Source organism: Myripristis murdjan, chromosome 8 (genome assembly GCF_902150065.1).
Source record: "Myripristis murdjan chromosome 8, fMyrMur1.1, whole genome shotgun sequence".
Taxonomy (NCBI): Eukaryota; Metazoa; Chordata; class Actinopteri; order Holocentriformes; family Holocentridae; genus Myripristis; species Myripristis murdjan.
Genome location: NC_043987.1, coordinates 36,305,363 through 36,327,723, shown reverse-complemented (window position 1 = coordinate 36,327,723; position 22,361 = coordinate 36,305,363). Strand labels below are relative to the sequence as shown.

The following is a 22,361-nucleotide window of genomic DNA, read 5'->3' as shown; positions in this document are numbered from 1 at the left end:
AGACAAATCATCAAGTTGACTTTGTGCTCTTCATGATATTTTTCCATATTTTGTCACAGTGTCATCTGTGTGTCTTCATCTTTAATTTGATCATAGAGTCTGTGGGAATATAATCTGTGGGGATATAATCTCTCCTCAGTTTAATTTCATTTCTGGTGCTGTGCATTTTTATGATGACCTTTTTCACAAGCCAGGTCACGGTCTCTGCTTCACATATTCAGGGATTATTTTATCTTAGAGGATAATTTATTTTCTCCTTGTTTTTTTTTTGCTGTCATGACAATTGACTTTTTTCTGTCTCATCAGTAACTTTGTCTTCTCTTCTGATTCTTTTTTTTGTTTTTTAAACCTTTTTTGGAACTCTGAATGATCTTTAATTCATTTGTGTATCTACCTGTCTGTTTGCCTGTCTGTCTGCCTGTCTGCCTGCCTGTCTCTCTCCTAGAGAACTACTACTATCTCAGTGGTCATATGGATCCGCTGCTCTGTGGAAACAGCTCTGATGCTGGGTATGTTCACATCACTGCCTATCATCATCATCACCATTGTAAATAAGAACTTGTTCTTAATGATTTGCCTGGTTAAATAAAGGTTAAATAAAAAATAAAATAAAATAAAAAAACATCTTCTTCATCATCATTATCATCATCATCATTATTATTATTTATTATTATTATTATTTTGTGTGTTCAGGGTCTGTCCAGAAGGCTACTTGTGTTTGAAGGCAGGAGGAAACCCAAACTATGGCTACACCAGCTACGACACGTTTGGTTGGGCCTTCCTGGCTCTGTTCAGACTGATGACCCAGGACTTCTGGGAGAACCTCTTCCAACTGGTTAGTAACACAGCTAACCAGCTAACCTTTATGCCAACTAGCAAACTTCTCCTCTGTGACTAACAGTAACCAGGCCTCATTTCTTGATAATGATTGATCTCTGAGGTTGAGAGTTTTCTCAGAGTGATTCTAGAAATGTTCTTAAATTTCTACCCACGTTTCCCAAAACAGTGCCCAGCAGCCTGAGATCATCTGAACATCACAGTCTGTGGTTCTGACAGAATTAATGGATGGATCTTATGAGAACAAGTTCCTGCAAGCCAAACCTTCAACATCAGTTGGAAGGCAGAATGTGATTTTTGACATAATGTGTATGGAAGTGTAAGGTTAAGTGTATTGTAAGATTCAGAGGCCACTCACACTGGCAAGTTTGATCCGCGCCCAAGCACGATTGCCCCTAAAATCCGGATTCTTTGACCAGTGTGATCGCTCCGTATCGTGCTTGAATACAGTAACTTCCCCCGCTCTGCACGGTTGGAGGGGGTGTGCTTCAGCGCGGTACGGGCGTGTACACGAGCACATGCACGGTCACGCACACAGTGCGCGGACGTAAATCATGCAACTTTCCTCCTGCCTCTGCAAAATTGTTTAATGTGCGCAGATTAGCGGCGAATGGCCGGCGAATGAGCGCGATTACCGGCGAATGGCCGCGTTGCGCAATCAATAATCAACCATGTTGTCTGTGTCATTGTCCGTTGTGCTGTCGGTTTACAATGAAAGTACAGCAGTCTGTGTGCGGAGATCCAGCAGACCTGGTGCTGGCGGGCACCGCGTCGGCACCGGCCGGCACTGGCCGCGGCACCGCGCGGTGTGCGGCCACCCGGTCACCCGGTCTGCCGGATCTGACAGGTGCCACTCCGGCTGTCAGTTGGACCTTTCTGAAGAAGGAGGAAGTTACCTCCGAAACTGTCAATAAACATCCCATGTCTGATTAAAAGGACCAAAAACGTTTTTTAGTTAAAAGGAAGACATGATGAATGTATTTGAACTACATTGATTTATAATGACGTCGGGCCATGCCTGTGTCTGTTTCAACGTGATGACGTGCACACCGGGGGCAATCGTGCTTGGGCGCGTTTGGGCTTTAGGTAATGTGAGTGCAGGCCAGCTGGGGACTGGGGAGGGGGGGATTTTGGCTTTAGCACGATACGGGCTCAAACTTGCCAATGTGAGTGGGCCCTCAGATTATATTGGTACCAGACTGATAACCATTATGTGGAAGGGTGTGCTTGATCAAACCCTCATGATACATCACTGATGTGCTGTGGATTTGGCTGTTAGGATCAATACACACCAACCCCATCTCCAATTTTGGTAGTACAGGCAGAATGCAGTTGTGTTTCCGAGAGAAAAGGCATTGGCCCATGTCTGCGACAACATGGCTTCTGAGTTAAGGTGAAACCCTGTGAATCCATCAGTACTTGGACACAACACTTTGTAACTGGATTATGGACATTTTAATGAACAGGCCCTGGTCTGTTAGAACCCATCATGCTAAACAGCTGCTCCCTCCAGGGGTGCGTCTGGAGCCCCCTCATGTACACACTGCTAACCTACGACTGCTCACCTCACTTCAGGTAATCACATAGTGAAGTTTGCAGATGACATGGCAGCGGTGGGGCTCATCACACAAAATGATGAAACAGCACACAGGAGGGAAGTGGGTGAATTGGCAACCTGGTGCAAGAACAACAACCTCAGCATCAATGTCAAGAAAACAAAAGAGATGACTGCGGACCTCCCTCCCCCCTTCCCCTCCTTATTGATGAAGCTGAGGTTGTAGTGGGCTCCTTTAAATACCTGGGGGTGCACACTTCTAGTCCGCTCACCTGGAGCCACAACACAGTCTGCTTGGTAAAGAAGGCCCACCAGCACCTTTACTTCCCGAGGAGGCTAAAGTCTCATCTCCTGCAACAGGTGTGTGGTGGAGAGCATCCTCACCTGTGTCACGGCGGTACAGCAGCTGCTCAGCCGCAGACAGAAGCGCACTACAGCGGGTGGTCCAGTCTGCCCAGCGGACCCCCGGCAGCAGCCTTCCCACCTCAGGGGACATTAACACCAGCAGAGCGGCCTGCAGCAGAGCGGCCTGCAGCAGAGCGGCCTGCAGCAGAGCGACGCCCCCGTCCCGCCCGGCAGAATCTGTAATTATCAGACTCTCCTATTGGCATTTTCCTCCCAGCTAAAAACGCCAAAACAGCTTATTATCAGGAGAAAATCAGCAACATCAGACACAACCACCACCACCACCAAAGTGGTCTGCTCGCTGCAGAACTACGACTATCAGCCACCAGGTTGGAGAGAGCTGTGAGTCCTGGAGCCACGGCAGGGCTGAGAAGTGTTCAAAGTGTGGGTTGGAAACCCCTGGGGATCCTTGAGGGTCTTCCAGGGATGCAGCTTCACTGATCTGACCTTTCAATAAATTTAAAAATTACATTTTCTTTTCCATTGCTTTAATGTAATAAATTCAACCGTAATCAAAACTTGGTTGTTTTATTTCAGTTGTTGTAGTAACGTAAAGTGGCACAAGATGGCAGTGTGGCCACATATGAAGTACCATGTGAAAACCATGAAGTCACTGAAGTTTCTATACACGTTCCTGAAAATGTTTCACAATAAAAGCTTCATAGGAAATAAATGGTGTGAAAGGGTCTTAATGAACAGGGAACTGCTGATGAAATCTTTACGGTGAGTAATGAACTATTCACATGAACTATTTCACATTTGTCTTCCTGTGTGTCTGCAGACTTTGCGTGCAGCCGGAAAGACCTACATGATCTTCTTCGTGGTCGTCATCTTTCTGGGTTCCTTCTACCTGATCAACCTCATCCTGGCCGTGGTGGCCATGGCGTACGCCCAGCAGAATGAGGCCAGCATCGCTGAGGCCAAACAGAAAGAAGAAGAGTACAGCCAGATCCTGGAAGCGCTGAAGAAGAGAGAGGAAGAGGTGAGACCAGCTGCTAACAAACACTTTCAGTTTCTCTGTGGTTTCCTTCCTGTTCGACTTTATCTCGCCATGGAGAACGCCTGGAGATCCTCAGCTGGCACTCAGACTTACCCCAGGGTTAGGGTTAGTTAGTTATCTACCTCGGGGTGGATTATTATTTTGAATCATTAATTATTTAAAATTATATTATATTATAAATATTTGTCTTATTCCACCACGTCTCTTTCGTCATAGAATTTTTTAAAACTGTTCCTCATGTTGCTGAGGACCCCCTGGAAGACCCCCATGACCTCCTGGGGGTCCCCAGACCCCACTTGGAAAACCTCTGGTCTATTGTAATCTCCCACACAATCTTATTCCAGTTCAAATAAATATCAGATTATAATAAAACAGAAAATTTAAATTTACTGAAGACTGAGTGATTATTTATACCAGATATCTTTATTAAATTGTTACAGAAAAAATAATTACAAATAGATATGTGTGTGTGTGTGTTTGTGTTTCTGTGTTTGTGTGTGTGTGTGTGTGTGTGTTTCTGTGTTTGTGTGTGTGTGTGTGTGTTTGTGTTTCTGTGTTTGTGTGTGTGTGTGTGTGTGTGTGTGTGTGTGTGTGTGCGTGTTTGTGTGTGTGTTTGTGTGTGTGTGTGTGTGTGTGTGTGTGTATGCAGGCGGCCTGCAGACGCAGTGCAGAGCTTTCAGAGCAGCAGGAATTATCTGCTGAAGTCAAGAGTCACGAGCAAGAACACACTGCCATGGATGGTACACACATACACACACACACACACACACACACACACACACGCACGCACACACGCATGAACGCATGCACACATGCACACACAGACACTCACACACACACACACACACACACACACACACACACGCACTCCGTCACTTCCTGTTGTAGTGCCAGCAGCGCCATTTTTAACAGAAGTGCTGTTGTGATGGGATCTCGCCTCTGTTGTTCGATACTAACCCTAACCCTAACCCTAATCCTAACCCTAATCCTAATCCTAACCCAGCATGAATCTCTCTCCCTGTCGGTGGCCATGTCTTCACTGTTAAAGCCGTAATTTTGAAATTAACCAACGAGTAGAAGTCTGATAACAACTGCTGCTCCTTTTAGAAATGGTGCTGCTGGCACAACAACAGGAGGAGCAGTGACCAAACGTCACAGGGTCTACGCAGGTCTGCAGGAAAAAAGCTGCGCCCCCTAGCGTTTTGGCAGAGAAATGCTTAGCGTATTACGCAGAAGCATACGAGGCACACACCATCTGCATTGCGTCTAGTATCCGCAGAACCATAATTTGACCTTTAGGCTCATTAAGTACTTTTTCAGTTGCTTCAAAACTAAAGCCACTTTTTCAAAACTCTTGGTGCAGTCGGAACTCCCAGCATGCACCTCACCTCTAAAACACTTCCTGGTTTGATGATGCAGTTCAGGTTCTCCTCCACTTTAAAAATGACTAACATAAGTGAAATATGAACATAATGTAAACTAAATGTCAAGTCAGCATAAAACATAAATGTATTTTGAATCGAATTAAATTATATTTATTTACATGATGTCAATAAATAAAATCTCCATGATGTTTAGTGGCTCAGTTCCGGACACTCCTGGCCTTCCCTCTAGCGCCACCAGCAGGCCCACTGGGGCACCTGCTTTTTATTTCTGTGTTGATGTGTGGTAGCAGCTGATCCACCAGAGGGCGCTGCCCTGTGGAGGCTCAGCGACAGGTGTCATGTGACTAACTAGTCCTTGTGTCTGTCCCAGAGTACGAGGAGGACCAGCGGGCGTGTCCGCCATGTTGGTACAGTTTTGCCGACCTCTTCTTGAAGTGGAACTGCTGTGGCTGCTGGCGGCGTGTCAAACAGTGGCTGTATCTCATCGTCATGGATCCATTCGTCGACCTGGGCATCACCATCTGCATCGTCCTCAACACCGTCTTCATGGCCATGGAGCATTACCCGATGACTGACGCCTTCAGCGACATGCTGAGCGTCGGAAACCTGGTCAGAAAAACCCATCGCTCTGAACCTCACGCTGCCAACAGCTAACCGCTTCCCAACAAGAATGAATCAATCAGTTAAAGGTTATTTATTCAGGGGAAGCCAGCAGAGAGTAAAGCTGCAAGGATTACAAAGCACATGAGGATGCAAAGTATTAATACATCAAAAGTAAAGAAGAGGAAAAGAAAGACAATAAATCAATTAATTTAGTTGTAAACTGCGACATAGATAGTCCCTCTAATCTGACCAATCTTTCTAGCTCATTCCATTTACTGTGAGCATGAATACAAAAAGCAGTTTTCCCAGCTCAGTGTTAACAGGAGAAATGTCCAAAAAAATCCTGAAAGCGATTATAGGAACTATTTACTTTGCTAAATGAGAGGTCAGGTACATGGTTGCTTATTTAAAATCTCCGCAACATCACTGATGTCCACCCAACCTTTTGATCATGTTTATCAAATGATACACGATATGAATCAGCAGGGATCAAAGTGCGTGCATGTAAATATCCCTATGATCTAAAAACAGTTTTCTTTCTGCAAGACGCTGTGAGAGAGCCACTGTTTCTATTAGTGAAGTAATTTAAGATCAATTTGGCATAATGAAAAAGATAAGAGATAAGATAAGATATTCCTTTATTAGTCCCACGGTGGGGAAATTTCACGTATTACAGCAGCCAAAGTGGATAGCAAGATACGAAGCATAATTTACACTATAAACAGTATATACAGATAATAAGTACCAAAACTAGGAAGTCAGACTGAAGCTTATTAAGAGCTATTTGCATTTAGTCACGAACAAATTCTGTCCAAGGCTCAACATGTGAAGAATCTCAGTGAATCCTCATAGTTATGTAACGCCACCAGGAGGTGGCAGCAAAATCAACCAAACACGTCTACACAATGTGTTTTTGCCATTATAACTTTACCTTTAAAACTTTATATAACTTTGCATCATTAACTTTAAAGTAAATGATTGATTTTTATAACTTTATATAAGATGCTACAGGAGAGGCGTCACATCTGTTCAGGGACTCTGAACAGCAGCTGAGCGTTAGCATCGAGACTGGACCTCTGACCTCTGACCAAGCTAGCCAGTGCTCAGTGTCTGGATGACCTTTAATATTAAAATTCAGTCTCTGAAGCAGAATAAAAACAGTGTGGGAAGAAATGCATGAAGTCATGTCCCTTCACGTTCAACTTTTATCCTTAAAAACTTGAACAGATGGTCAGCGGTGGTGGTGGGCGGAGCTTCTCCAGCGGCGTGCGTGGGTGTGTGATACTGGTCGTTTCTGCAGAGACTCCAGACTTGGCAATCGTGTGGAATTCACCGTCTGTTCAGGCATAAACCCTTTACATTTCCTGTTTCCTGACCTCTGACCTCTGGTCCCCTCCAGGTCTTCACAGGAATCTTCACAGCTGAGATGGTCCTGAAGCTGCTGGCCATGGACCCCTACTACTACTTCCAGGTCAGACCCTGCCCACCTGCTGTCACCTGCTGTGTCCATCTGATTTGTTTAAAGTTTCTCTGTTTCTGTAATAAGTGATGTTTTAGTGTTGTTGCCATGATGACACGTGTTCTGTCCATGTTTCCAGGTCGGATGGAACATCTTTGACAGCATCATCGTCACCATGAGCCTCGTCGAGCTGGGATTGGCTAATGTTTCCGGCCTCTCTGTGCTCCGCTCCTTCCGACTGGTCAGTTTGGTGCTGAAAAACAAAAAATGACGATTAATTGCTTTTTCCGAATCACACTTACTTATAGTATAACATGACATCACAACCACCACCACTACTACCACTACTACAGGCAGATCAGGCCCTGCCCCCTTCAGCGGCCCCTGCCAGTTGGAATTTTCTTTTTTAAAAACGTAAAATGAAGCTTAACGAACCATTAGTCAAAGGGAAGAAACACCTGAACCTGTCAGGTACTGAGGCGTGGCTCAGTGCCTGCCTGGCCGACTTCCTGTCTACCAGCGGCTCAGTTTTAAAGTGAGATTGAAGATCCTGGTATCACATGAAACTAGACGACCTGAGGAATTGATTGATATCAGCGGGTCATGCAAGGTTGTTGACAAAGTGACTAAATAAAACTCCAAAGATCAGCTAAACATTGTCGAGGGAAAATCTGTCATGTCTGTTTCCAGCGGGTCCCTTGACCTCTGACCTCCAGCTGTGTGAATGAAAATGGGTTCTCTCCCCTTTGCAGACACGCCCACCTTCTGCTAATCCCATGCAGTTTGGGCCCCAAAGCCTGCAGTCCACATGTGTTCTTGTGGCCTGTTGTAAAATGGTGTGTGTGTGCAGACTGGGGCCTAAACAGTCTTGGAGCTGCATCAGTTGGCTTTGACTGGAAAGCTGAGACTCTTGTGGATTCAATGAGCCACATTTGATTCCTGTGTGATGATGTTGGCCCCCATAGCAGCCATTTCACTGCAGGCAGAGACTTTTGTCAAACTGGACGTCAGCGCTAATGAGCCAACAAACTGGATAACGTCCCCACAGGTGAAACACCTAGGACTTCCCACCAGTATGGCAGAACTGAAGAAGCAGTGAAACATCTTCAAAATTACAAACATTGCAGTTGACCTCCATTCAGCTCTGTGAAGACAAATGATTCAAACCGGCTTTCTGTTTACATGACAGCTCCCAAATCAGAGAGTAATGTGATCACTGAGGTAACTGTAAACAGAGAGCATTGCAAAATCACCACAGGAAGGCACTATCTGTTACCCAACAGATCTCACAAATAACAAGAAACCAAACATAGCTTTTTAAATGATTGGTTTTTTTTATTTGTAATGCTTTGAATACCATTAAAGAGAAACTGAACCCTGAACCCAGGTCTGTGTGAAGTCTGACCTCTAGTGGTGAAAAGTAGGGTGGCAGGTGACATTATAACCTGTTGTTCTCTTTAGGTGGCGATACCACCTGCCACCCTACTTTTCACCACTAGAGGTCAGTTGTCAGAGATATTTTCCGCTTTAAATGAAATACAGCTTTATTTAACCTGATATATATATCCTCATCTGTCTCTGTCTCTGTCTCTCTTTTTTTCTCTATCTATCTATCTATCTGTCTGTCTATTAGATGCGAGTGTTCAAGCTGGCGAAGTCGTGGCCGACTCTCAACATGTTGATAAAGATCATTGGGAACTCGGTCGGCGCTCTGGGGAACCTGACGCTGGTTCTGGCCATCATCGTGTTCATCTTCGCCGTGGTGGGCATGCAGCTGTTCGGGAAAAACTACAGAGACTGTGTCTGTCGCATCTCCTCCGACTGCGAACTTCCTCGCTGGCATATGCATGACTTCTTCCATGCCTTCCTCATCATCTTCAGGGTGCTGTGTGGAGAGTGGATCGAGACCATGTGGGACTGCATGGAGGTCGCGGGTCAGACCATGTGTCTGATCGTCTTCATGCTGGTCATGGTCATTGGCAACCTGGTGGTGAGTCTGCTGAGCTGATACCGTATGAAGCTGGCGACAGGTGTTATCCCTGCTGGGGTAAAATGATAATCAGCATCATATTAATTATTTGCTTAGTGCAGAGCCCTGGAGAAGCCATGATTTTTTTTAATGTCTTTTTCTTTTCTAAAATGCTACATTGATGTTTTTAAGTTTAGCTTTTAAAGGACTCAAAAGTAATAAAGAAATCAAATATTAAAATCAATTCTAAACCCAACTGCTTGTCAGGGTGTTGAACAGATCAAGTTTGGGTGTAAAGTCGATGCTAAATCCTGCGATGTAGCATGTAAGTCTTGTTTTTGTTCTGCTGCACCTTAACTCTAATCTGCTGAGCGGCTTCCTCAGCAGATTAGAAACTTAAGTTGGCCTACCAGGGTTAAGCCCAACACACACCGGCGGCGCAGCGGCGCGGTGCGTCAGGTGACGCAAACTGGAAACCAGTACCAACACAAACTGGAAGCATCGTGCTGTAGAACGTCAATAACCTTCCTCATGTGATAACTCCCCTGCTGACCTGCTGTGCCAGTTGTGCACGTCTGTAATTAAGGATATATGATAAGGATCCAACGCCCAATTTTCATTGTATCACCTTGAGTTCAACACGTTTTATCTTTAAAAAATTATATGACCAACATATTTCATTACATTTCGTTTATTTATTACACATGAAAATAATTAAACACAACGTTTTAGTTATATGTAAAACTGCTATGACTCATTTAAAAACGGATTTACAGCAAAGTGAAGACAGTAACGTTTTAAATTCATGCGTTGACACTGAAACTGGATTGAGCTAACTATAGCTCGAAAATACAGGGAAGTGCCACAAAAGCAGAGAAGAAGAGCAGCTACGGAAGCTGGGATGGACATCCAGAAGGGAGAAAATACGCTTTTTCAGGCACGTTGATGCTGGAAATAGGACAGTGGCGTGAAAGGTAGCGGCGCGGCACGTCGACGTGCGTCTAGCCGCCGCCGGTGTGTGGACATACATAGAAAATAATGGGGGCGGCTGTTTGACGCGCGTCATACGACGCCGTTGTGTGTTGGGCTTAAGGGTTCTCCTGTCTCCCAGGGTTAGGGTTCTCCTGTCTACCAGGGTTAGGGTTCTCCTATCTAACAGACATCATGAAACCGGTCATCAAGAAAGTCATCCCACATAATAAAATAATGTGTGTGTGTGTGTGTGCGTGTGTGTGTGTGTGTGTGTATGAGAGAGAGAGTGTGTGTATAGTGCATTTATAAAGTATTCTGACCCCCTCACTTTTTTCACTTTTGTTGTGTTGCAGCCTGATGCTACAGTCGTTTAATTAGTTGTACTCAGTGCCCCATAATAACAAAGTGAGAATAGACATTTTTGCAAATTTATTAAAAAGTAAAAACTGAAATATCACATTGACATCAGCATTCAGAGCCTTTACTCAGCACTTAGTTGAAGCCTCTCTGGCAGCAGGTCCAGCCTCCAGTCTTTCTGGGTATGAAGCACCAGGCTCTGCTCACCTGGACTGGGGGATTTCCTGCTTCTTCTCTGCAGATCCTCTCAGGCTTGGTCAGGTTGGATGGGGAGCGTCGGTGGGCGGCCATGTTCAGGTCTCTGCAGAGATGTTGGACAGGGTTCAGGTCAGGGCCCTGGGCTCTGGGACCTTCACAGAGTCCCTGAGCCTCTCCTGTGTTGTCTTGGCTGTGAGCTCAGGGTCTCTGTCATGTTGGGAGGTGAACCTTCGGCCCAGTCTGAGGTCCTCTCAGTCTGAGGTCCTCCCAGTCTGAGGTCCTCCCAGTCTGAGGTCCTCCCAGTCTGAGGTCCTCCCAGTCTGAAGTCCTGAGCTGTGGAACAGCTTCTCACTGAGGAGATCTCTGGACTTTGATCCATTCAGCTTCCCCTCAGCCCTGACCAGTCTCCCAGTCCGGCTGCTGGGATGGTACTGGGCAGGTGATGACAGAACGTTTGGAACTGAGGCCAAACAGTTCAGTCTTGGTTCCATCAGAGCAGAGAATCTGGTTTCTCCCAGTCTGAGAGTCCTTCAGCTGCTTTTCTGCAAACTCAGCAGCTTCCATGAGTTTTGCTCTGAGGAGAGGCTCAGAAGCCCAGATCAGTGGAGGGTTAGAATTGACCTTCTGGAGCTTTGTCCCGTCTCCACACAGGATTTCTGGAGCTCAGTCAGAGTGACCATCGGGTTCTCCCTACCTTTCTGTGTGTGTGTGTGTGTGTGTGTGTGTGTGTGTGTGTGCATGAAAAATGAAAAAAAAAAAAAATGAAATGATGCAACCTGTCATGGAGAATGTGCATCTAACAGTAGGGTAGGAGACTGATGACTGATGTTGGTGGTTCTCCTGGTTTTGGGAAGGTTCTGTGCAAAGTTCTGCTGAGGTTTCTCTGTGTGGCAGGTCCTGAATCTGTTCCTGGCTTTGTTGCTGAGTTCGTTCAGTGGAGACAACCTGGCAGCTCCCGAGGAGGAAGGAGAGAACAACCTGCAGATCGCCATCAGCAGGATCAGCCGGGGCGTGGCCTGGGTCCTGAGACACATACGCAGCCTGCTGGGGAAACCCCACACACCTGTCCAAACACACACCTGTCCCCCAGGTAGGAGCACACACCTGTCCAAACACACACCTGTCCCCCAGGTAGGAGCACACACCTGTCCAAAAACACACCTGTTAAAACACACACACCTTTCCTCCAGGTAGGAGCACACACCTGTCCAAACACACACAACTGTCCCCCAGGTAGGAGCACACACCTGTCCAAACACATACCTGTTAAAACACACACACCTGTCCCCCAGGTAGGAGCACACACCTGTCCAAACACACACCTGTTAAAACACACACACCTGTCCCCCAGGTAGGAGCACACACCTGTCCAAACACACACCTGTCCCCCAGGTAGGAGCACAAACCTGTCCAATCACACACCTGTCCCCCAGGTAGGAGCGCACACCTGTCCAAACACACACCTGTCCCCCAGGTAGGAGCGCACACCTGTCCAAACACACACCTGTCCCCCAGGTAGGAGCGCACACCTGTCCAAACACACACCTGTCAAAACACACAAACCTGTCCCCCAGGTAGGAGCACACACCTGTCCAAACACACACCTGTCCCCCAGGTAGGAGCACAAACCTGTCCAATCACACACCTGTCCCCCAGGTAGGAGCGCACACCTGTCCAAAAACACACCTGTCAAAACACACAAACCTGTCCCCCAGGTAGGAGCACACACCTTTGTTGATATTACAAGTGTGTGTTAGGAGGAGTGTGTTGATATCAGGAGTGTGTATTAGGAGTGTGTGTTGATATTAGGAGTGTGTATTTTGTGTGATTTCAGATGAAGATGATGGTGATGATGATGAAGATAGGAAGGAGTCTCTGGCTTTGAACTTTGTGACTTCAGAGGCCAACGACCTCGGTGGTAACCCTGACAACCTGACCAGTAACTATGGCAACATCATCTCTCTGAGGGTCCCCATCGCCACGGCAGAGTCCGACTGTGAGACAGCAGACGATGAAGATGAAGATGAAGATGAAGATGAGGAAGAAGAAGAAGATGAGAGCAACGGTTCCTTGGAGGAAGACACCAAACAGGATTGTCATGTAAATGCTAATGTTGTATTCTATTCTGTACTGCTCCATTATGTGTGTGTGTGTGTGTGTGTGTGTGTGTGTGTGTGTGTGTGTGTGTATGTGTGTGTGTGTGTGGGTGTGTGTGTGTGTGTGTGTGGGTGTGTGTGTATGTGTGTGTGTGTGTGGGTGTGTGTGTGTGTGTGTGTGTGTGTGTGTGTGTGTGGGTGTGTGTGTGTGTGTGTGTGGGTGTGTGTGTGTGTGTGTGTGTGTGTGTGTGTGTGTGTGTGTATGTGTGTGTGTGTGTGTGTGGGTGTGTGTGTGTGTGTGTGTGGGTGTGTGTGTGTGTGTGTGTGTGTGTGTGTGTGTGTGTGTGTGTGTGTGTGGGTATGTGTGTGTGTGTGGGTGTGTACAGTGGTGTGGCTGTACAGCACACCACTGTACAGCCACAATTCTTTCATTCATCCACAAACTCTTTTCCAGGAATTCCCAACACACCGGACATTGTCTGTATTTCCCAAAATGACAAAACAGCTAAACTATTTGAAGTGGTGTGTGCGTTTGACTTGTTCATGGAGGACTCGTATTGTACAGAGACTCTTTAGTATCAAACCTTAATATCTGCCGCTGAGAGCCGTGGTGACAGACATCAGCTCGTCGTGCTGCTGTTTGGTAGCCTGGCTCATGTGCACAGGCTGGGGGTCAGTGGACTTTGCATGGGGGGCAAACTAAAAACAAGGGCCAAACAGCGAGCGAAGTGCTGCTCTGTCTCAGCTGTTATAGGAAGCAGGTTGATTTGGAAAAGACGATGTTTCCTGTATCCCTGAAACTGTAAATTCATAGCAATGTGCTAATTGTTTGAAATCTGTTGGAATATTCAGTAGATTTGATTCCTAATGAATTTAACTTGTAATGCAGGATCAAATAAAGTATATATATAATGTGTGTGTGTGTGTGTGTGTGTGTGTGCGTGTGTGTGGGTGTGCAGGAGGATCAGTCTTCGGTCTGCAGCACGGTGGAAAAACCTCCTGAGGCTGCAGAGGAAGAGGAGGAGGAAGATCACGACGGCACCAGTCCTGAAGATTGCTGCACGCCTGGTATGACTGATGATGTCATGATGTCATGATGTGAAGTCATGATGTGATGGCAAGATGGTGCGGACGTGTCCAGACGCCGTTGTGACTGCTCGGCGTAGACTGTGCTTTTTGTTTGTTATTTTCTTAGCTTTCTTTAGTTCTCTGTCCTCTCTGTCTTCTGCAGTAATAACGTACGACCACAGCACACTACTGAACATCGCAGTCAGGAACACTTACCTTTTTTCTGGAATTAAACATGAGAGCTCCACTTGGCCGAAGGAGATCCTACGGGATGCGGAGTGTAACCAGGGAAACGGGCCTCCAAGGAGAAGCAGGAAGAAGAAACACCGAGGGAAACGTGGCGGGGTCAGAAAGAGGCTACGAGCGCGAGCACACCGTCCACCTCTTCCCAGTATCCTGCTGGCCAACGTCCAATCCATGGACAACAAGTTGGACGACATCAGGGCCCGGGTCCGCTTCCAGAGAGATGTGAGGGACTGCAACATCCTTTGTTTCACGGAGACATGGCTCACGCCGGAGGTGCCGGACCACGGCGTTCGCCCAGCAGAAACATTCTCTGTGTTTTGCATGGACAGAATGAAGGAATCCGGCAAATCCAAAGGTGGTGGTGTGTGTTTCCTGACCAACAACAACTGGTGTGATCCGAGGAAAGTTTCTGTTCTGTCGCGTTCATGCTCACCGGACCTCGAACATCTGGCTATCCTCTGTTATCATCTTTGCCGTTTATATTCCGCACAGGCGGACACGGACACTGCTCTCACCACTCTGCATGACACCATCAACAAACATTATGCTAAACGCCCGGACGCAGCCCTCATCGTGGCCGGTGATTTCAACAAAGTGAACCTCAAACAGGTTATGCCGAACTTTTTCCAGCACGTCACACGTCCCACGAGGGGTGACAACACTCTGGATCAGTGTTACACTCCTTTCAAGAACGGATACAAAGCCATATCCATACCGGCTTTTGGTAAGGCTGACCATGATGCCATTTTCCTCATAACAAAATCTAAACAAAGGCCAAGACAGGAACCCCCGGTATCGCAAGAGGTCAGACGCTGGTCCGCCCAATCAGAGGCCACACTCCAGGACGCACTGAGTGACGTAGACTGGGACATGTTTCGGGCGAGCTCGGATGATGTCAACAAGTTTACGGAAGTGGCTACGTGCTTCATATCCAAACTGTTGACTATATTAACCCTTTGGTGACTGTTAAGGTCTTTCCTAACCAGAAACCGTGGGTGGATAAGTCTATCCGCGAGGCTCTGAAAGCACGCTGCCTATAACAAAGGGCTCATCTCCAGAGACATGTCGCCATACAAAGAGTCACCCTACAAGCTCAGACAAGCGGTGAGAGCGGCTAAGAAGCGATATGGGGATAAGGTGAACAACTGTGCAACCACGACAGCAGACGCATGTGGCAAGGACTTAATAATGGATTATAGAGGACGGCTGTTGTGGACTCCTCACTGGCGGAAGAACTAAACATCTTTTTTGCTCGCTTTGAGGCTGGCCACGCTAGCGCTAGCGCTGTGGCTAGCGCTGTGGCTAGCGCTGTGGCTAGCGCTGTGGCTAGCGTAATCGAAGCAGGCGACCTGACCGGTGAGGAGGACCGCCCACTCTCACTCTCGGAGCACGACGTCAGGAGAGCTCTGAGGCGAGTGAACAGCAGGAAGGCAGCCGGCCCAGACGGCATCCCCGGACGGCTGCTAAAATCCTGCGCTAACCAGCTAGCTCCGGTGTTCACAACCATCTTCAATCTGTCCCTGGCCCACTCTGTCGTCCCCACCTGCCTAAAAAAAGTCCACCATCATCCCTGTGCCCAAAAAGACCAACCCAGCCGGTCTAAATGACTTCCGCCCTGTAGCTCTGACCTCCGTGGTGATGAAGTGCTTTGAAAGACTCATCAAAGACTTCATCTGCTCATCACTGCCGGACTCCCTGGACCCCCTTCAGTTCACCTATCGCCCCAATAGGAGTACTGACGACGCCATCACCCATGTCCTCCACTCCACCCTCTCCCACCTGGACACCGGTAAGGGGAATTATGTGCGTCTGCTGTTTATTGATTACAGCTCAGCATTTAACACCGTAGTTCCCCACAGACTGGTCACCGAGCTCAGGGACCTGGGGCTGAGTCCCTCACTCTGCTCCTGGGTTCAGAGCTTCCTGACTGGCAGACCACAGGTGGTGAAGGTTGGAGCTCACACCTCCAGCTCCCGTACCTCCACACTGAGGCCCCCCAAGGCTGCGTACTGAGCCCTCTGCTATACTCCCTGTACACCCATGACTGCACAGCGACACACCGATCCAACATCACTGTGAAATTTGCGGATGACACAGTGGTGGCAGGCCTGATCTCTAATAACAATGAGGCGGCCTATCTGGAGGAGGTGGAGCTGCTGTCTTCATGGTGTAAGGACAACAACCTGGACCTGAATGTCGCCAAGACCAAGGAGGTGGTGGTCGACTTCAGGAGAGAGAAGCAGAGGATTCACTATGCACCGCTCAGGATCTACGGGACCCCGGTGGAGAGAGTGAGCAACTACAGGTACCTCTGGGTTCACATCTCTGAGGACCTGACATGGACCACACACACCTCCACCCTGGTGAAAAACACACACCTCCACCCTGGTGAAAAAGGCTAGACCTCAGGCAGCTGAGGAAATTTAAGATCTCCACCACGCTGCTGAAAACCTTCTACGCCGCCACAGTGGGGTCTGTGCTCTCTGGGAGCATCACCGCCTGGTACGGCAGCTGCAGCTCCCAGGACAGGAAGGCCCTGCTCAGAGTGATCCGATGTGCTGAACGCATCACCCACACAGCACCACCCGGCCTCCAGGACATCTACACCCGCATGGCACCGCCCGGCCTCCAGGACATCTACACCCACACAGCACCGCCCGGCCTCCAGGACATCTACACCCCCACAGCACCGCCCGGCCTCCAGGACATCTACACCCGCACGGCACCGCCCGGCCTCCAGGACATCTACACCCGCACAGCACCGCCCGGCCTCCAGCACATCTACACCCGCACAGCACCGCCCGGCCTCCAGCACATCTACACCCGCACAGCACCGCCCGGCCTCCAGCACATCTACACCCGCACAGCACCGCCCGGCCTCCGGGACATCTACACCTGGCGGTGCAGGTCCAGGGGAAGTGGGATCATCAGAGACTCTCACCATCCCAGCCACAGGCTGTTGGAGTGGCTGCTCTCAGGCCAGCGGCTTCGCTCCATCAAAGCTGAGCGGCTGAGAGGCTGAGAAGGAGCTGCTTCCCCCAGGCCACACGGAGCTTAAACACTTAATTAACAAACACTTTATAACAGATCGCATCATCACATTCATCACATCACCTACCTGCAGTATCAGACAGCTCAGCACCTTACCCCTCCACCCCCCGGAGCAGGTTGTTCTTCAGGGTTTTGCAGCTCAGTTATGGATGTGGGTCAGTGCCTTCTCACGCCCATTCATCCACTCATTTTATTCCCTTTCTTACTTTCTACTGATTTGCACACTTAAAGTCCATAATTGTATATTGTTGTATATTGTATACAGGTGTGGATATTGTATATAAGAGTGTTAGATATACTTTCTATTTTATATTTTATTCTTATCTATTTTTATTTGCAGAGTGCTGGAGTTGTTGCAATCGCATTTCACTGCTGCTGTACCTGTACATTCATTCATGTGACGAATAAAAAAAATCTTGAATCTTGATGTCACAGCTCCATGGAAACAGGAAGTGCTTTAAGGGGGAATAAAAACACTTTTAGTGAACAAAACGATGATGTTGCTTCAGTTTCACTCTTTCTAGTGAAACAACCTGAGCAGGAAGTCGTTCTCCATGTGTGCAGCTCACCTGGTGTCTACATGGAGAACATCTTTTTAAACTCAGCGTGTGTGTGTGTGTGTGTGTGTGTGTGTGTGTGTGTGTGTGTGTTGTTCAGGCTGTTACAGACGCTGTCCCTGCCTCGATGTCGACACGTCCAGCGGCAAAGGGAAGGTCTGGTTCCTCCTCAGGAGAACCTGTTTCTCCATCGTGGAACACAACTACTTTGAGTCGTTCATCATCTTCATGATTCTGCTCAGCAGCGGCGCTCTGGTACACACACACACACACACACACACACACACACACACACACACGCACAGACACACACGCACAGACACACACACACGCGCACAAACACGCACGCATGCACACACACACACACGCGCACAAACACACACGCACGCACACACACACACACACGCATACACTCACACACACACACGCACATACAGGCACATTTGCACACGCCCACACACACACACACACACACACACACGCACACACACACACACACACACACGCACACACAGGCACATTTGCACACGGCCACACACACAAACACACACACGCACACGCACACACACACACGCACACACGCACGCGCACGCGCACGCGCACGCGCACACGCACAAACACACAAACACGCACACACGCGCACAAACACGCACACACACACACACGCACACACACACACACACGCACACGCACACACACACACACACACGCACACACGCGCACACGCACGCGCACACGCACACGCACAAACACACAAACACGCACACACGCGCACAAACACGCACACACACACACACGCACACACACACGCACACACAGGCACATTTGCACACGCCCACACACACAGACACATATATGTACACACACAAACACACACATGCACACACACACACACACACACACACACGTGCGCGCACACACACACACACACGCGCGCGCACACACACACACACACACACACACACACACACGCCTGTTCTGCTTCTGATTGGATGCTGCTTGATGTATTTGATCATGTGACTAACCCGCTGTCGGCAAAGATGGTGAATAAAAACAACTTCCAACTTCCTGACGTGTTGTCATGGCAACAGGCCGAGTTTTGTTGTTAATGAAAGTGACAGCGTCTGAACAGCTGATGTGAAGGTCAGGTCTGATATGGAGATCAGTGTGGCTCCGCCCCTCCGCCTGCCAGGCTCCGCCTCTCCATCTGACAGACAGTTGGACAGAAGCGAGTGGGCGGGGCCTTAATTTAGTTTAGACAGAAACTGAGTTGCTCCCAGTTTAAATAAAGTTTCACTGAGACGTGTAAATACAGACTTTTAAAAATTAGAAATATAATTTTCCCATCATTTTTACAATTTTCTTTATAATTTTTTTGTTTTCTAATGTTCTGGTATTTTTTGAATTTTGAAAAACTAATATACTAATGTAAATGAAATATTTGTTAATTCAATATAAGGGTTGTGTTGGTGTTTCTAAAACTGTAAATATTAAGACTAAAATTTTCAAATTTATTATACAGTTGTCCCTCACTATAATGCGGTTCACCTTTCATGGCCTCGCAGTTTCACGGATTTTTTTAGTGCAATTTTGCATGCTTTTTTTTTTTTTTTACAGCGCATTGTGTTCTGCATCCTGATTGGCTAAGGGACTGTAGACCATTGTCAGTCAGTCTCCTCCGTGCCGTGTCTCCTGTACAGTACAGAATGTGTTCATTCTATAATACTGGACTTATTTTTCTACAAAGGTTTGAACTTTGAGAGTTTAAACAAGAGAGAAAAGTGAGAAAATGTTAATGCCTGTCTGAGAAAAGTGTATAAAGTGTGTAGTGAGGGGTTTTACAGCATTAAAACATCTAGAATTATAAAAAATAAAGCTACTTCACGGATTTCGCCTATTGCAGGTTAGTTTTAGAACGTAACTCCTGCGATAAACAAGGGACCACTGTACAACGAATATCAGCCCTAATCAGTTATCAGTCTCCTGGAGGACTGGCAATCACTATTGGCCCTGATGTTAATGTTAGCTAACAGGAGCTAACGTCAGCTAACATGAGCTAACGTCAGCTAACAGGAGCTAACGTCAGCTAACATGAGCTAACGTCAGCTAACAGGAGCTAACGTCAGCTAACATGAGCTAACGTCAGCTAACAGGAGCTAACGTCAGCTACATGAGCTAACGTCAGCTAACAGGAGCTAACATGAGTTAACGTCAGCTAACAGGAGCTAACGTCAGCTAACAGGAGCTAACATCAGCTAACAGGAGCTAACGTCAGCTAACAGGACCTAACGTGAGCTAACGTCAGCTAACAGGAGCTAACGTCAGCTAACAGGAGCTAACGTCAGCTAACATGAGCTAACGTCAGCTAACAGGAGCTAACGTCAGCTAACGTCAGCTAACATGAGCTAACGTCAGCTAACAGGAGCTAACATGAGCTAACGTCAGCTAACAGGAGCAAACGTCAGGTAACATGAGCTAACGTCAGCTAACATGAGCTAATGTCAGCTAACAGGAGCTAACGTCAGCTAACAGGAGCTAACAGGAGCTAACGTCAGCTAACAGGAGCTAACAGGAGCTAACGTCAGCTAACAGGAGCTAACGTCAGCTAACAGGAGCTAACGTCAGGTAACATGAGCTAATGTCAGCTAACAGGAGCTAACGTCAGCTAACAGGAGCAAACGTCAGGTAACATGAGCTAACGTCAGCTAACAGGAGCTAACGTCAGCTAACAGGAGCTAACGCTGCAGCAGACGAGGACGGCAGCTCGGCGTTTCCAGGTTCACTCTCTTTGTGTTTATCCACCATCTTTGCTGACAGACTAGCAGCAGGGGATTACTAACACAGCTTACCTGACTTACCTGGCTACAAACATGGCTGACACCACAGAGTGTGGACTACAAACATGGCTGCTAGCGGAGCGCTCACATCCTCTACAGATGACAGAGGTAAGTCATCACTAACCAATGTACTAACTAGCTAACTAGTTACTGAGCCACAGAGTTAGCTAGCTAGCTTAGCATCCAGCAGCTCTGCAGTATGGAGCTGATGAGCTACATAATGTAGGCTAACACTGATATCTAGTGGTGTGTGAGGGAGAACAAGAAGGTACAGGAGGTGCAGCAGGAGGTCCAGAAGGAGTGGGAGGTGCAGCAGGAGGTGCAGGAAGTGCAGGTGATGCAGAAGGTTCACATGACGTGTGTGTGCAGGAGGTCACGTGACCTGTGAGCGTGTGCAGGAGGTCACGTGACGTGTGAGCGTGTGCAGGAGGTCACGTGACCTGTGAGCGTGTGCAGGAGGTCACGTGACCTGTGAGCGTGTGCAGGAGGTCACGTGACCTGTGAGCGTGTGCAGGAGGTCACGTGACGTGTGAACGTGTTCCTCCAGGCCTTCGAGGACATCTACCTGGAGCAGCGGCGCGTCATCAAGATCATCCTGGAGTTCGCCGACCAGGTGTTCACCTTCGTCTTCATCGTGGAGATGCTGCTCAAGTGGGTTGCCTACGGCTTCAAGACCTACTTCACCAACGCCTGGTGCTGGCTGGACTTCCTCATCGTGGACGTCAGTCCTGCTTCATCATCATCATCATCATTATTATCACTGATAATAAAGATGCTGTCAGTAAAACCTTCTCATGTGTGGGAGTCTGTCTGAAGAGATTTGGCCCTGCAGGCACCCTTACATGACGAGAGTGACGCCTGCGCTCAGACACAAGAACTCTGATATCAGTATATTGTTGTAGTGACTATAAGTACAGCTTTCTTGTTTTTTTAATTGTTTTTTTTAATTGTTTTTCATGGTTAGAATATGCAGCACAGCTCAGTGTTGGGGGGTAATATTCTGTAATATTCTGATTTCTGTGTGAAAACATCAGAGCTACATTCCGGTACGATGTGTTTCCAGGTGTCCCTGGTGTCTCTGACGGCCAACATCCTGGGATATTCAGAGCTGGGACCCATCAAGTCTCTGAGGACCCTGAGGGCCCTGAGGCCCCTGAGGGCCCTGTCTCGCTTTGAAGGCATGAGGGTAAGACAGGCAGAGTTTTTCACAAAGCTGAGGAGAAACACGGTACAGAAGTTTCCCTTCAAAGAGAGAAAAAAACGCACCAAAACCTCTGGGGACAGAAAAAAATAAAATTAAAATATATTAAATATATTATTGATCAATATTAATAATGAATATATAAATTAAATGAAAAATGTGCCAGATTAAATGTCCTGGCACTGGCAGAGGACTGGTTGCCTGGTTCCCTGCAGGGATCTGTAAAGGATAAATTAATATTCATAAAATAATAAAGTGTAGCATCGTTTTACTGTAATAAACTGTTAACTCTCTGAAAATTAAATGGAATTGCCTTTAATTTTTCAAAAATATTTAAAAATGGCTGCTTAATCCAATGAAGATGCACAGTCTGCAGTTTCTCCACAGAGAAAGTGAAGACAGTAAAGGGAAAGAGCCGGTAGATTAATCTGAGTGCAGTCAGGCTGCAGGTGCACAGGTGAGAAGAGGAGAGCCAGGTGCAGGGAGTCCTGCTGCTGAGGAGGAGGAGGAGGAGGAGGAGGAGGAGGAGATGGAGTACAACACCGACTCTGATTGTGCACAACTC

At 47.5% G+C, this 22,361-nt stretch overlaps 1 protein-coding gene across 1 annotated transcript in view; it reads left to right on the top strand.

Annotated features, from left to right (window-relative positions):
• The window catches only part of scn4ab (sodium channel, voltage-gated, type IV, alpha, b), a 47,368-nt gene that overhangs the window by 11,952 nt on the left and 13,055 nt on the right, over window positions 1-22,361 (top strand). Inside the window, 14 exon segments of the mRNA XM_030058004.1 lie at window positions 446-509; window positions 694-835; window positions 3,579-3,788; window positions 4,486-4,537; window positions 5,553-5,791; window positions 7,185-7,256; window positions 7,384-7,485; window positions 8,878-9,234; window positions 11,635-11,821; window positions 12,581-12,796; window positions 13,803-13,904; window positions 17,859-18,013; window positions 21,143-21,316; window positions 21,659-21,781. Coding sequence (XP_029913864.1) covers window positions 446-509; window positions 694-835; window positions 3,579-3,788; window positions 4,486-4,537; window positions 5,553-5,791; window positions 7,185-7,256; window positions 7,384-7,485; window positions 8,878-9,234; window positions 11,635-11,821; window positions 12,581-12,796; window positions 13,803-13,904; window positions 17,859-18,013; window positions 21,143-21,316; window positions 21,659-21,781 — 2,195 coding nt within the window.